The sequence below is a fragment of the Budorcas taxicolor genome, chromosome 12, assembly GCF_023091745.1.
Source record: "Budorcas taxicolor isolate Tak-1 chromosome 12, Takin1.1, whole genome shotgun sequence".
NCBI classification, from domain to species: Eukaryota; Metazoa; Chordata; class Mammalia; order Artiodactyla; family Bovidae; genus Budorcas; species Budorcas taxicolor.
The window spans coordinates 71742496-71759368 of record NC_068921.1 but is presented as its reverse complement, the minus strand read 5'-3'; the positions used below and the strand labels follow the sequence as shown (position 1 = coordinate 71759368).

The following is a 16873-nucleotide window of genomic DNA, read 5'->3' as shown; positions in this document are numbered from 1 at the left end:
ATATAAAGTACCCCTTTGCTTGCTGAGCACTACTGAGGTTTATTCTTTATCAAATTAAAGTGGAAAGATTAGTGGAGATTTCAAGTTATTTAATTAAAGGCCAGGTGTGCCAGGAACTTATGCTGCTACCTTGTGGGAATTGATTGATGCTTTTGGACTGGGCTGCTGGACAAGACTCTTGAGAGTCCCTTGGACAACAAAGAGATCAAACCTGTCAATCTTATAGAAAATCAGTCCTGAACATTCATTGAAAGGACTGATGCTGAAGCTTAAGCTCCAACACTTTGGCCACCTGATGTGAAGAACTGACTCATTTTTGAAGACAGAAGGAGAAGGGGATGACAAAGGATGAGCTGGTTGGATGGCGTCACCAACTCCACGAACATGAGTTTGAGTGTGCTCTGGGAGTTGGTGATAGACAGGGAAGCCTGGCATGCTGCAGTCCATGGGGTCGCAAAGAGTTGGACATGACTGAGTGACTGAACTGAATTGAACTGTGGAGAGTAATGAGACCGTTAAAACCAAGGGTCATGATGAAAACATAAATGATTAAAAGCTTCCCAAGCTGGATATTCTATTAAGTGCATTATATGAATAAGCTTATGTGCATTATTCAGTTTGCGTTTCAGGCAGGTGCCTTGTCGTTTCTACGACTAAAATTCTGTGGGTGTCTAGAGCTATGTCCTTATGGAAATCTGGTAAAAGAATGAGCCTTGTTAACCCCCAAAGAGATATGTATGATTGGATGAAAAGGCCTCCAGGACTTACTATCTTAAAATAAGCAGGGGAAAAATGTGGATTACATTAGCATATCAATGACTATTACATAATTTTCTCTACCTTCTGAAGTAATGTATGTTACTTTATTGAAATGAGCACATTTTTATAAACTTTAATTTGCAGAAATCAGGAACCCCAACCCTACAAGACCTTTTCCTTATTGCCAGACCCGGTGAACTCTTAGCAGTGGTTGGTCCTGTGGGTGCAGGAAAGGTAAGTTGTGATGCCTTTTGTCAGCTTGATGCAACACCACTGCCCTTATTAAATTTTCAGAGTCGAGCCCAGAGCTGTGTGTGACACAATTTGAATTGGGTGTACCTAGAATAGTGTTTCTCAAACTGTTCCATGGAATATTAGTTTTGCAAGAAGGTTTCATGGCCAAATAAATCTAGATAAGCACACACTGTGTTTTCCTTCTTGGTGCTTCACATTGCACAGTTGGGAACCTTTGTCAGGAATTTGGATGTCTCAGTGAATGAAATTATTGATGTGACAGCTGTTCGGGTTGGATGGAGACAGTGGGCACTTCTTTTCATCACAGTGGCCCCTCCAGGAAGTCTGCAGGTGGTGAAGGCTCTTCTGGGAAGCTCTGAGCATTTCCTCATGGGACTTGATGTGATCTTTTCAGTGCACGTGTAGTGAATGTTCAGCCACGTGCTGGAGCTAAAGACACAGATGTGAGCCAGACCCCAACGTCTCTACCGTCCAGAGGCAACCAGGTTCCAGGGCGAGACAGATACACAGGCAGTTGATCTCAGCCCAGTGTGGTGAGCGCTCTGATGGTGTAGACACAGACACGTCACTTCTGTGTGTCACAAGAGATTTGAAAGATGTGCACTTGCACTTAGTGTCCTGTGTTGTGAAACAACAAAATACAGAAACCTAAATGTGGATGTGTACACGAGAGGGTGATAATTTCCTCTATGATAGACTTTTGTTTTTTAGACACAACTCATTTCAGAATTCTTTTAAGTAGTCATCTTTGGATATATTGTTAACACACAGCTTTTTAAGATAAGTGTTTGTCAAGTGAAGGATACCTGGATGCAGGAACAACTGCACTAAACATCAGATACATGAAATATACATCCTGCTGGGCTGCTCTGCTAGTGAAGGATGTTAAACATTCATAGTTTAGCTGAGTGTAGAATCCCAGGGACGGAGGAGCCTGGTGGGATGCCATCCATGGGGTTGCACAGAGTGGGACACGGCTGAAGTGACTTAGCAGCAGCAGCAGTGCTTCATTTGGGGGCTCCTCTTGGGCAGAGGAGATTGTTATAGTATTTTATTAATATTCCTTATCAACCATTCATTTGCATTGACCGATAGTGTTGTTTTCATTTGTTTTTGTCCAGACTTCCAGGGCTGTACTTTATCCTGTTCTAAATGCAAGGGTTCTGTTGTGTATTAAGCACCAGCCTGGGGTCAGCTGTGCTATGGGATATGTTTCATTCTGAGTGCTCCCTGTTCATGCGTGTGTGTTTCTGTCTGTTTCAGTCATCACTGTTACGTGCTGTACTGGGGGAGCTGCCCCCGAGCCAGGGACAGGTCAGTGTGCATGGGAGGATCGCATATGTTTCTCAGCAGCCCTGGGTGTTCTCAGGAACTGTGAGGAGTAATATTTTATTTGGAAAGAAATATGAAAAAGACCGATATGAAGAAGTAATAAAGGCTTGTGCTTTGGGAGAGGTGAGTAAGGACTTTTGAGTAGCATGTACTAGAATTTCAAATGGCCGACTTGGCTTAAACTATCAATAAAGTTTGTTCAAAGTTCTTTTTTTTTTTTTTTTTAAGTTTGAAAGATCGTTCAGTGTTGTTTAGTATTTACACCGGTCTTCTGAGTAAGTATGCAGGCGTATATGCTACTCCTTCAATCTTGATGTCATAAGGACACTCACAGAATGCCTTGTTGAGGAGGGAGTTGTTTCACTTTCTGAAGTTTAATTCACTTTTAACTTATTTTCGTAGTGGACAATTACAAACATTTCTAAAATTAGAGTGTACAGTGTAATGAACCCTCATGTGCCCACTCCCCAGCTTCAAGCAGGAGCAGCTGGTGGCCAGTCTTGCTGCGTCTCCACCCCTGCCCTCTGCCAGCCCCACCGCCACTGCCCCCACCCTCCAGAGTTATTCTGGAGCAGATCCTAGACCTCATATTAATTCATCTCTAAAGGTTTCAGCTCAGCTGGTGAAGAGTCTGCCTGCAATGTGGGAGACCTGGGTTTGATCCCTGGATTGGGAAGATCTGCTGGAGATGGAAATGGCTACCCACTACAGTATTCTAGCCTGGAGAATTCCATGGACTCTGTAGTCCATGGGGTCGCAAAGAATTGAACACAATAGAGTGACTTTCACTTTCACTTTCAAAGCTTCCCTGGTGGCTCAGACAGTAAAGACCCTGCCTGCAGTTCAGGAGATGTGGGTTCGATTCCTGGGCTTGAAAGATCTCCTGGAGAAGGGCATAATTATCCACTCCAATATTCTTGCCTGGTGGGCTACAGACCATTGGGTTGCAAAGAGTCAGACACCACTGAGCAACTAACACACAAATATTTTACTAGTTTTTCTCTAAGAGATAGGAGGGCCTTTGGAAAAACATATTATTTCATCTGAAAAATAACCCAAATTTCTCAATATTATCAACCTTCTAGTTTACATGTTGCTAATCATCTCACTGAGGAGCCTCCTTTACCATTGGTTTGAATCCGACTCCACATGAGGTCTGCCCTCTGCACTTGGTTGGTGCCTCCTCGGTCCCTTTCACTCTCTAGGTTTTTCTCTGCACTTGGTTATGACTGGTATTTTTATTTAAAGAAAATAGAATGCTTTAACATTTCTTCTTAATACTGCATTGTTTCACTGGGGGAGAGATTGTTTTCAGAAAAGACTGCGATCCACAGAAAATGGCAAGGTGAAACTCTGAAATTTAGATGAAATCAGTGAATGAATGGTGAAAATGAAATTACCTGATAAACAGTATAATCTGGCAAAAAAAAAAAAAAGAAAAATGTAAATACTGATAAATACTGTGTTACTCTCTTGGGTTATGAAAATCTAAATAATAGCATTAAAGGGCTCCTCCTCCCCAGGCCTGTTCAGTGCAGTGTGTTCTTTTGTACTGTGAGGAAAAGATTGGGGCGGTCTTTCAAAGGTGTGGTGTTGAAGGCTCCAAACTTGCTTTGTGAAACAATAGTAATTTTGCTTGAACAAGGACTTAATATCATAGAATCATAGATTGTATCAGATGAGTAGCATTTTGTGCTGATGTGAACAAAACAGAATTGCTTGTTTAATGCTCTTGTTTCTTTCCCCTGCTGCTGCTGCTGCTAAGTCACTTTAGTCATGTCTGACTCTGTGCGACCCCATAGAAGGCAGCCAACCAGGCTCCTCCATCCCTGGGATTCTCCAGGCAAGAATACTGGAATGGGTTGCCATTTCTTCTCCAATGCATGCATGCATGCTAAATTGCTTCAGTTGTGTCCAACTCTGTGTGACCCCATGGACAGCAGTCCACCAGGCTCCTCTGTCCACAAGATTCTCCAGGCAAGAATACTGGAGTGGGTTGCCACTTCCTGGGTTGTTGTTAATGAGAGGTCTTCTTTTGTGGAAGTGATATTGTTACTGAGTCCACTCTTTTCATACTGTGTAACAATATCTTTTCATACTCTTTTCATACTCTTTTCATACTCTTCATACTCAGTAACAATATCATGAAGCACAAGCTGGAATCAAGATTCCTGGGAGAAATATCAATAACCTCAGATATGTGGATGATACTACCCTTATAGCAGAAAGTGAAGAGGAACTGAAGAGCCTCCTGATGAAGGTGAAAGAGGAGAGTGAAAGGCTGGCTTAAAACTCAACATTCAAAAAACTAAGGTCATGGCATCCAATCCCAACACTTAATGGCAAATAGATGGGGAAAAAATGGAAACAGTGACAGATTTTATTTTCTTGCGCTCAGAAATCACTGAAGATGGTGATGAAGCCATGAAATTAAAAATGCTTGCTCCTTGGAAGAAAAGCTATGACCAACCTAGACAGTGTATTAAAAAGCAGAGACATTACTTTGCTGACAAAGGTCCATCTAGTAAAGGCTATGGTTTTACCAGTAGATATGCATGGATATGAGAGTTGGACCATGAAGAAAGCTCAGTGCCAAGGAATTGATGCTTTTGAACTGTGGTGTTGGAGAAGACTCTTGAGAGTTTCTTGGACTGCAAGGAGATACAACCAGTCCTAAAGGAAAGCAGTCCTGAATATTCATTGGAAGGACTGATGCTGAAGCTGAATACTGTGGCCATCTGATGCAAAGAGCTGACTTATTGGAAAAGACCCTGATACTGGGAAAGATTGAAGGCAAGAGGAGAAGGAAACAATTGAAGATGAGATGGTTGGATGGCATCAATGACTTGATGGACATGAGTTTGAGCAAGCTCTGAGAATTGGAGATGGATAGTGAAGCCTGGCATGCTGTAGTCCATAGGGTCTCAAAGAGTTGGACACGACTGAGTGACTGAACTGAACTGAGTCCAAGCTCACTCTGCTCACTGCACCGTAGGCCAATAAGTCTGAGATGAGGTGTTGAGACAAGGAAGGGGCTTTATTCAGGAAGCCCCTGACAGAGAAGATGGCAGGTTCAGTATCAGTATCAGTTCAGTTGCTCAGTTGTGTCTGACTCTTTGACAAAACATGGTCCACTGGAGATGGGAATGGCAAGCCACTTCAGTATTCTTACCCTGAGAACCTCATGAACAGTATGAAGAGGCAAAAGGATAGGACACTGAAAGATGAACTCCCCAGGTCAGTAGGTGCCCAGTATGCTACTGGAGATCAGTGGAGAAATAACTCCAGAAAGAATGAAGAGACAGAGTCAAAGCAAAAACAACATCCAGTTGTGAAAGTGACTGGTGATGGAAGTAAAGTGCAGTGCTGCAGAGAACCATATTGCAAAGGAACCTGGAGTATTAGGTCCATGAATCAAGACAAATTGGAAGGGGTCAAACAGGAGACAATAAAGGTGAACACTGATGTTCTAGGAATCAGTGAACTAAAATAGACTGAAACGGGCGAATTTAACTCAGATGACCATTATATCTACTATTGTAGGCAGGAATCCCTTAGAAGAAATGGAGTAGCCATCATAGTCAACAAAAGAGTCCAAAATGCGGTACTTGGATGCAATCTCAAAAACGACAGAATGATCCCTGTTCGTTTCCAAGGCAAACCATTCAATATCATGGTAATCCAAGTCTATGTCCTGACCAGTAACGCTGAAGAAACTGAAGTTGAATGGTTCTGTGAAGACCTACAAGATCTTCTAGAACTAACATCCAAAAAGACGTCCTTTTCATTATAGGGGACTGGAATGCAAAAGTAGGAAGTCAAGAGACACCTGGAATAACAAGCAAATTTGGTCTTGGAATACAGAATGAAGCAGGGCAAAGGCTAATAAAGTTTTGCCAAGAGAACGCACTGGTCATAGCAAACACCCTCTTCCAACAACACAAAGAAGACTCTACACATGGACATCACCAGATGGTCAACACCGAAATCAGATTCATTATATTCTTTGCAGCCAAAGATGGAGAAGCTCTATATAGTCAGCAAAAACTAGACTGGGAGCTGACTGTGGCTCAGATCATGAACTCCTTATTGCCAAATTCAGACTTAAATTGAAGAAAGTAGGGAAAACAACTAGACCATTCAGGTATGACCTAAATTAAAATCCTTATGATTATACAGTGGAAGTGAGAAATAGATTCAAGGGATTAGATCTGATAGAGCGCCTGAAGAACTATGGACAAAGGTTCATGACATTGTACAGGAGGCAGTGATCAAGACCATCCCAAGAAAAATAAATGCAAAAAGGCAAAATGATTCTCTGAAGAGGCCTTACAAATAGCTGAGATGGCAGGTTAGCACCTCAAAATAGCCATCTCATCAGGGGCAGGATGTCACATTCTTCTGTGAATCAGAGATGGTTGGACATGAGGAAACAAAGTAAAAAGATCATTTAATTCATGTGAATATCTTATAAAGCAGCAAGCCTCATGCTGGGAGATGTTAGTTTCACTTCCTTATAAACCTTCACAGGTGGGCAGCGTCAGGTTATCTCCTTGAGGGAGGCCATTGCACATGCCTACAGTAACAAAAGCAGTAAGATAAGGATTAAAGTCACAGAAGCAAATCTAGTATGAGTTCAAAATTAACCCTTCCTGATTACAGTATCAAGGTAGCAGGAATGAGCTGGATTTTTATTAAATGGTGTTTTTAATGTGGTGATCCAGTGGTTAAAACTCCATGCTGCCAATGCAGGAGGCATAAGTTCGATCTTTGGTCAAAAGCTAAGATCCTACATGCCACAAGGCGCAACCAAAAATTTAAAAACAATTTAAGAGCAATTATATGGACTTCCCTGGTGGCTTAGATGATAAAGGATCTGCCTGCAATGTGGGAGACCTGGGTTCAATCCCTGGGTCCAAAAGATCCCTGGAGAAGGAAGTAGAACCCACTCCAGTATTTTTGCCTGGAGAATTCCATGGACAGAGGAGCCTGGCATGCTATAGTCCATAGGAGTTGAAAGAGTTGGACACAGCTGAGCGACTAACGCTACACTGCAAATACTGTGTAAGAAAAGGGGGAAGCAAATGTAAACAGTGAGAACAGCAACTCCCATTCAGAGTCTAGATGCAAATCATTTTCTCTCTCTCACACGTGTGTGTATACACACATAAGAAGGTTTGTAAGTTATTCTTTATGAGTGTCCTCGATGTCAAATTCCTCAATTTTGTTGGTAAAGCTGAAGCTTGGGGGATGAAACAGCTGTCCTTAACATCTGGAGCTCAAGTTCTGATCTGCCTCTTCACGACTCTAGACTCCATGCTTGTCCTCGGTGCTGTGCTGGCTTGAGGAAGTTTAAAAGAAAGAACTTTTCAAAAAGCAGGTGATGGATGAAGGTGGAAGGTGGGATGCGGAATAAACAGATCTCAGGCATTTCCTCTTTACCTTAATCATGTCCAGCTCCTGATGCCCACATCAGACTCCAAAGACCCAGGCCAGGTGTGTGTTTCTCTCATGACCTTGCCTTTCTGGTGAAGCTCAGCCCTGTCTTTCTCTCCCACATTTGAGCATCTCTGGAGAAGAGCAGCTGTGGGACAGTGGCTACCATTCAGCGTTTTCCTCAGGGGCCACCGTTCTCCCTGGGGGGCGATGCTCTGCTGCAGCCACATGGCGTGACTGGACCAGTAACGTGGACAGTGTTCTGAGGCTTCCCTCACCCTGGACCATCCATGCAGCAGATTCTGTGAGAAGGGGCCCTGCAGACTGGGCGGCACAGCGATTCTTCTGTATGTGATGAGACAAATGTTTACAAAGATGGACTGCTCTCCTGTTTGCCTGGTCAAGACAGAGAGTTGGGGCCCCTGGTGCCCTTTCTCTCCTTGGCAGGAAGGTGGCCTAGGGCAGAGGAGTAGCGAGAGGGGAGTACTGGATCCAGCTGTGTCACTTGCCCGCTGTCACTTTGAACACGTCCTATTACCTGCCTGAGGTTTCCACAGCAAAATGAGGACACTGGTTCAGCGGTTTTCCAAGAGGTTTTGTTGATGCTCTGAAATGTCCTCTATGACTGATTAGCAATTAGCAAGGGGTTAGCAAGGTCTTTGCAGCACTTGGGAACCATTTAATGAGTTATGAGAGCCTCTACTTATTTCCTTTTGGAATCAATGTGTCGGTGAATGAACATAAGATGGTCACAGCTAGTAGAGGTGTCTAGAGTTATTTTGGGCTTCCTTGGTGGCTCAGTGGTAATCTGCTTGCAATGCAGGATCCCTGGGTCGGGAAGATCCCCTGAAGGAGGGCATGGCAACCTACTCTAGGACTCTTGCCCGAAGAATTCCATGGACAGAGGGGCCTGGAAGGTCACAGTCCATGTGATCGCACAGAGTCAGACACAGAAGCGACTAAGCCGCAGCAGCGGCATTAGAGTTATCTTTGCCTGAAGATACAGAGACTGAACGTGTAGTAGAAAAGGTTTGACCTTTAGAGAAAAATAGTCCCAGATAGTAACTCCAGATGTTTGTCTCAGTTTCTTCTCTTACTACATGGTGGAGGGGTGGGATAACCCTAAAGGCTATAGGCCACGCCTGTGCAATGCAAACAAGTCAGGGTTTCAGTTAATGGTAGCAACTGTTACTAACACAGCCTTTTTCTCTTCATCCATTGATACTTAAATGCACATAAATATTATAAAGATTTCTCCTTACAGTTCTCCCTGTGCTCACATCTGCCTAATCTTGGAGGAAAAAAATAGTTTAAAAAAGCAAACTTTTTTGTATGACATATGTTAATAAGTAGATGTATTCAACTAGATCTAATTGAAGTAAACCTTTAAGATTATTGAGCTGAAAACTTTTCTGTAATAAAATAGGGAGATATGAAGTAATCACACTGGGAATATAAATTCAGGCTGATGAGATAACTCCAAGGTCCAGGAGTCAGCAGGCTCAGGGATTGAGTCTCAGTTTCTCTATTTACTAGGAGTGTGATCAGTCACCAATAGCAAGCTATCAATTCCTGTCCTTTTTCCATTTATGGAGGGTTTTCCTACACTTTAGATTCTACCAGCATCCTTGAGGTTAGTGACTCTTGTTTCTGCAGCACATTCTGTAGAACAGGAAAGTGAGACTTAGGAGATCCAGGAACTTGTTTATCATGGAGACCCCAGTGTGCCACTTGCTTCCTCCCCAAATTTGCTAAAGTAGAGACAAAGAAATGAGTGCTGCTTGTCTATGCCAGGATCTGTCCAGTGATAATTACAGGCAGCCTAAAATTTCTAATATAATAACTGTGTAACTTAAACTTTATTGTTATTTTGTGGTTTTGGGGATGTTCTTGTCATCTTTTTTTATTTCCCTAGGTACTCTCGGGAAAATAAACAGATTTGTCTATTTATTTCTTAAATAGTATTCAGATAAAAGTTATGATAGATTCCCATATTCTCAAATCAAAGCTTCACATCTTTCTTAGCTTTGAGTGTTTTCTGCTTCCACGGGCAAGCATCTATTTGGTTTAGCTGATCTGCCGCGTGTTCCTTGAGTACACTGCTTCCCTTTAATTTTTCCTGCCCAGCCTGCTTTTTTTTTTTTTGCTCCCTTTTCTTGTATAGTTCTTGTCTGTCACTCTATGACTGGTCTTAAGTATCACTGTGAAGACTCCAGTCAGGTCTTATTCCTTCAGTGGAAGTGGGAAGCTGACATCATGTTCAGCAAAATTGGAAATTTAAGACACACTCATTCCCCAATGAAACTAGTCCTGTGCCTTCACCACCCTGGCCACTAGCTCTCATACCTGTGTCTCTAGCACAGACCTTCACACTTGCATGTCCAGCTGCACCGTGATATCACCATGATATCATCTCATCTTGTCCACAAGTGAAGTCTCCTAAACCGACATCTACCATCTTCCCCAACTCAGTAAATGGAGACCCTGTCCTCCCCCTTCCTTATGTCTCAGACACCACAGTCCTCCTCTTCTCTTACAGCCCACTGCCATCCCATCAGCAGGTCTTACAGACTCCACCTTCCAAGTGTGTCTGGAGTGTGGCCCTGTGGCTCCATTCCTGCTGCTCCCACTCTGGTCCTGACCACCATCATCTATCCCCTGGATTATTCCAGTTGCCTCCTCACTTGTAGTCACCCTCACCCATTCCCCCTTACTGCCTGTTTTCCACAAAGCATAGAAGTGATTCTTTAAAACACCTCAGACCAGGTCAGTCCTCCCTTCTCCCCCTTCCCCTGTTACTAGGAGTGCCCCCAGGCTCCTCCTGCTCTCTCTGCCCTCACTCCCCTCATTCTTACTCTGCTCTCCTTCCTCCTTGTCCTGAATGCCTTGGGCATCTCCCCCATGTCCCCTGCACTCGCCCATCCCTCTGTGTGCAGCAGCCTCTCCAGGTCTGCCTGAGTCCCTCTTTCTCCCCAGATCTGCTCACACCCTCTCTGAGCAGAGCCCTCACACCCCAGTTTGGACTCGCTTCCCTCCTTTACTCTCCATCCCCCTTAGCCAGCTTGTTTTTCCTTTCTGTCCTCAGTATTTACACTCAGGTTAATTTCTTATATCATCCATCTCCCACTATGGAAAGAAACTCTAGAACTTTGTTTCTTTCTGACTGAATTCATCATGCCCTGAATAATGCCTGGTGTAAAGGTCGATCTTCAATAAATAAGTGTGAAAATAGTCAAATGCATAAATGCGGTGAAAAACTATAGAATGAAAACAAATGAGAAACCAAAGAGGGTTTTTGTTGTTGTTGTTGTTCAAGGCTATATTTAGTCACTATGAAACATTCCCATTGCCCTTCATCAAATACTTGTATGAAGAGCTGGTCCTAAAGGATTAGGAGGATGGGAATTCCCTGTTGGTTCAGTGGTTAGGGCTCCATGCTTTCATGGCTGAGATTGTGGGTTCATTCCCTAGTCAGAGAACTAAGATCTCACAAGCTACATGGTTTGGCTAAAAAAATAAAATAAAATAAAAAAGGATGAGAGGAAAGTGAAAGTTGCTCATTCATGTCTGACTCTTTGCGACTCCATAGACTATATAGTCCATGGAATTCTCCAGGCCAGAATACTGGAGTGGGTAGCCTTTCCCTTCTCCAGGGGGATCTTCTCAACCCAGGAATCGAACTGGGGTCTCTTGCATTGCAGGTGGATTCTTTACCAGCTGAGCCACAAGGGAAGCCCCAAAATACTGGAGTGGGTAGCCTATCCCTTCTCCAGGGGATCTTCTCAACCCAGGGATCAAACGGGGGTCTCCCAATTGCAGGCAGATTCTTAACCAACTGAGCTATGAGAGGAGGAGGACACATTTAAAATTTATTCTCTTTCCCTTTTCTATCTCTACATAGGATTTACAGCTTCTGGAGGATGGAGATCAAACTGTGATAGGAGACAGAGGAACCCCGCTGAGTGAAGGACAGAAAGCCCGGGTCAGCCTCGCCAGGTAAATGGGGTTTCAGTTGCCATCCTCCCCCACCCCCTCCACAGCTCCTAGTGGTCATGAGCACACAGACCGGGCTCATTGGGTGGGCCTGTATGAAGCAGGGTCCTGGTTCTTTCCATGGACTCCTGGAATGAACCTGGAGTTGTTGGACACCATCATGATTCAGAGATGAGACCCAGGGACTGTGAAGTGTCCTCTCCTGACATCTCTCTACGTTTTCTAGAGCCGTGTATCAGGATGCAGACATCTACCTCCTGGATGATCCATTCAGTGCAGTGGATGTAGAAGTCAGCAGGCACTTGTTCGAAGAGTGAGTTTGCTCCTGTGTTTCTATCATCTCTGCTTTCCAGGAACCCTATAGAGATCAGGGAAGAGAGCTCAGGAAAGCCTTTGTGCTTCAGGAGACTCAGCTCACTCTGCCCTCATGCCCCTCCCTTCCCTCCCTTCCCTCCACAGAAAATCCATCGTAGAGAAATCGTGCATCATGATGAGGTCAAGAAAGGATAATACAGAAGGTGTTCCAGTGTGTGGAGACCAGTGGGGTCTGTGCTTCAGGGAGTGAGGGATAAATGGCAGATTCCCCCTGCTAATTGCAGTTGATGGATCCAGACCCCAGGAATAAGAAAGATGACATACAATTTTTAAGTCAGAGAACAGGACTTGGTAACTTGGTACTTGGCTGGCAGTTCTTTTCCACCATCATTTTTTTTCTTTTATTTATTTATATTTTTAATTGAAAGATAATTGCTTTACAGTATTTTGTGGTTTTCTGTCATACATCAACAAGAATCAGCCATAGTTACATCCATGTCCCCTCCCTCCCAAACCTCCCTCCCACACTATTTTCCCTTCGTCACCGAGCCCCTGTTTGAGTTCCTTGAGTCATAAAACAAATTCCCATTGGCCATCTATTTTACCTTTGGTAATCTCAGTTTCCATGCTACTCTCTCCATACATCTCACCCTCTCCCTCCTTCCCTCACCCCCGTGTCCTTAGGTCTTTTCGATATGTCTGTTTCTCCATTGCTGTCCTGAACATAAATTCATCAGTACCATCTTTTTAGATTCCATGTATATGTATTAGTATACAATATTTATATTTCTCTTTCTGACTTAATTCCCTCTGTATAATAGGCTCTAGGTTCGTCCATCTCATTGGAACTGACTTGAATGCATTCCTTTTTATGGCTGAGTAGTATTCCATTGTATATATGTACCACAGCTTCTTTATCTGTTAATCCTCCATCATTTTTTTAAGGCACATGAGAAGCAAAGTTTTCAGTACTGACTGGAAAGACCCTTGGTTTATGCTTATTACTCTGTAGGTTTGAAAATAGTTAGTAAAGTCTAGAATTTAAGAATGATTTATTATACATCAGAGTCTGTTCTCTAGGTATGTAAATCTGGTTTTGTTTTGTAGATAGTTTCATTTTTGCAATATTTTATATTCCACATATTAATGATATCATATGATATTTGTCTTTCTTTTTCTGACTTACTTCACTTAGTGTGATAATCTCCAGGTCCAACCATGTTTCTGAAAATGGCGTTCGTTCTTGCTTTCTTTATCCATTCAGCTGTCAGTTGACATTTAGGTTGTTCCCTTGTCTTGGGTGTTGTGAATAGTGTTTCTGTGAGCATAGAGGTACATATGTCTTTTTGTGGTTTTGTCTGGATATATGCCTAGGAGTGAGATTGCTAGATTATAAGGTAATTCTATTTTTAATTTTCTGAGGAATCTCCAAACTGTTTTCCACACTGCCTCTACCAACTTACATTCCCACGAACAGTGTAGGAAAGCTTTATTTTCTTTGTATCCTTTCTAGCCGTTGTTATTTTAATGATGGCCATTCTGACAGGTATGAAGTGGTACATTACTGTAGTTTTGATTTGCATTTCTCTAATAATTCGTAATGTTGAACATCTTTTCATATGCCTATTGGCCATCTCTCTCTCTATATATATATATAAATCCTTTGGAGAAATGTCTATTTAGTTCTTCTGCTAAGTTTTCAATTGGGTTGTTTGTTTTGTTTTTGTTATTGAATTATATGAAATGTTTGTATATTTTGCAGATTACCCCCCATGTCAGTTGCATCATTTGGAAATATTTTCCCCCATTCCGTATGTTGTCTTTTTGTTTTCTGCTGGTTTTCTTTGCTGTGCAAAAGCTTGTACATTTGATTAGGTCCCATTTGTTTATTTTGTTTTTATTTCTATTGCCTTGGGAGACTAACCTAAGAAAATGTAGGTATTATTTATGTCAGAGAATATTTTACCTGTGTTCTCTTCTAGAATTTTTATGGTGTCATGTTTTAAGTTTAAGTGGTTAAGTCATTTTAAGTTTATATTTGTGGATGGTGAGAGGGTGTGTTCTAACTGCATTGATTTACAAGTCTGTGGCTCTGCCTTTGTGTCTTAGTCTCCTCTTCATCTAAGCACCCCCGTCAGGTTAAATTAGGCCCAGAGTAATGAAGGGTAACAGTTACTTCTTTAAAGTCCCTGTCATGAAATTCTAAGGTACTAATGGCTAAGATGTCAACAAGTGAATTTGGAGGGGACATGACTGATTTACAGCAGGTCCAGAATAACAAAGTAGAAACTTCAGCAGAGTCAGCCGATGTGTGAGGAGCTCTTACCTCTGGACACGAGGAGCTGGGGTTCCGCGTCAACTAAGCAGAGGTTGTTAAACTTTGATGGAACCTGCCCGTATGAAAAACATGCTTAGTGCTGGTATGATGAAAGAGTTGTGGAGATGAATTTTGGTGATGGCTGCACAACAATGTGAATGTACTTAATGCCACTGAACTGTATGCTTAAAATGGTAGAAATGCTAAATTTCATGTTAGGTGTATTTTACCACAGGGTTCCCCTATTAGCTCAGTGATAAAGAATCCCACCTGCCAAGCGGGAGATGCAGGTTGGATTCCTGGGTTGGAAAGATCCCCTGGTGAAGGAAATGGCAGCCCACTCACGTATTCTTGCTTGGAGAATTCCAGGAACAGAGGAGTCGAATGGGCTACAGTCCATGGGGTGGCAAAGGGTCAGCAATAACTTAGGGACTGAACAACATCAACAACAAATTTTACCACAATTAAAAAAAAAAAAAAAAACCTGCATAGTAGAATCGAATCTTTCAGAACCCGAGGTAGCAGAGGAGCTGACACATGGCAGGACCTCCAGTTCTCTAATCTGGCCCCCCTTTCCCTTCCTCTCTTGATCCTGACTGGATGAATTTTCCCTTAGAGAAGTGCCTTGTGACTTGTCATGAGTTCAGTGACTGGGGCTAGTGCTGTGACAGGGATTCCCCACCCCCACCCTCCTGGCATCATGAGTGGCTTAGGCTCCCTCTTCCCAGGACCCTGACCTGAACCTACAAATGGCTGTCACCCCATCTTATGTGAGGCTGCACAAGTTCTCCATCATTTCCTGAAAAGTTTCTGCTGGCCATCGCATCTGTGTCACAGGGAGGGGAGAGGGAGGTATTCTGATTGCTGAGAACAGTATGCTGATCACAGTAGTTCTCCCAAGTTCTTATTCGAACACAGGAAGTATTTGTAAAGTTTTCTTAAACATTTTGGGTTTAATGACTTGAAATGTACACTCGATGGAAGCAAGCTTGTTTAGATTGTTGCTTGCTAATCACAGCCACATTCTCTAGGGAAACAAAGCAGAGAGCATGAAGGCAGTTTATGAAATCACTCAGCAGCAAGGGGAGAATGTTCTCTAGTTAGAAAGTTGGATGGAATAATATGCTATGAGTGATGGTGAGCATGTCGAAGCTTAGTAATGGGGTTATTGTTCAGTCACTCAGTCGAGTCCAACTCTTGGTGACTCCATGAATTGCAGCTCACCAGGGAGGATTTTGTGTTAGTAATGGGGATTGTTTTATACTACAAGTGAATGAATCGCACTCTACTTGCTGTTAACAGTTTCCTTCAGTTGTGAATATACATCCACGTTTATTAAGGTTCTGTGAATTTCATCTGTATGTTGCAGACATTGTGTGGGTTCTATCACCTACAGAAGGTTAGCGGCCTTAAGGGAACTGATGCAGTGTTACCTGTGTATAGCTTGGATTTTAACATGTTTCAGCCCCACGTCACCAGGCCCCTGCCTCCTGTGTCATCTGATCTTCGGGTCTGTCCTGACCAGACTCCCATGCTGCTGTCCACACAGCTCACCCTCTGGCTCCAGCCCATCTCAGATCCCCGCCAGCCATGCTCAGGAAGCAGCGCCAGGTTCCCAGAGAACAGGCTTCTTTGCCGTCTGCGCCCACCAGCCTTTCCAGCTGCGCTGGCTTTGTGGGGGCCCTTTCTCACCCCTCCCTGGAGAAGAGAATGGCTTCCTACTCCAGTATTCTTGCCTGGAGAACCCCATGCACAGAGGAGCCTGGCAGGCTACAGTCCATGAGGTCACAAAGAGTCAGACATGACTTAGCAGCTGACACTTTCATTTTCACTTTTTTCCCAACCCTGTCTGTCTGTATATTCGGTCCCTCTGTCCCCAAGCTAGGGAACAGTGTGCCAGGGCACAGAAAGAAGGTGAAAAATGGGCCCTGCCATTCCCCCTGCTCCTCCAATGGGTACCTGTGCCCCCTGTCTTCCCACAGCCCACAGAGGGCTGCACTTGACCATTTATGAGTATCCCCCACCAAGCCCCCATAAGCTGTGAATGCAGAAATGTGCCTCAGCCCGGCTTGTTCAGTCCTAGGACCCCTGCACCTCCTGTGTCTTCTTTCAGGGATGTTTCCCCAGAGAGCCTCAGGGGTCCCATGTCTCCCCATCTATGACAGCAGCCCCGCTTTCTGTTCCTTCACAGCACATCATGGCCTGAAAGGGCATTTTCTATACTCATTCTGTGTGTCCCCATTTACATGGTGTATAGTGTTGTCTCCTGTCTTGACCAGCGGGTGTATCCTTGGCATGTAGGACAGTGCCTGGCTCCTCAACAACCTCTGCTGACTGGATGAATGAACGTGGGGACTCTGTCTTTTTTGTTTTATTTGGTACACATCCCTGTACCACTGGATGTGTCCACTCTTAATGCAGTCCATTATAGAATTATACATGGTATTATACTTCCTGGTATACTTC

General features: G+C 43.5%; 1 protein-coding gene across 1 annotated transcript in view; it reads left to right on the top strand.

Annotated features, from left to right (window-relative positions):
- The window catches only part of LOC128057633 (ATP-binding cassette sub-family C member 4-like), a 163668-nt gene that overhangs the window by 52076 nt on the left and 94719 nt on the right, over positions 1-16873 (top strand). Inside the window, exons 10-13 of the mRNA XM_052650094.1 lie at positions 904-993; positions 2278-2469; positions 11684-11778; positions 12002-12088. Of these exons, the coding sequence (XP_052506054.1) occupies positions 904-993; positions 2278-2469; positions 11684-11778; positions 12002-12088 (464 nt within the window). The remainder of the gene's footprint in view (positions 1-903; positions 994-2277; positions 2470-11683; positions 11779-12001; positions 12089-16873) is intronic.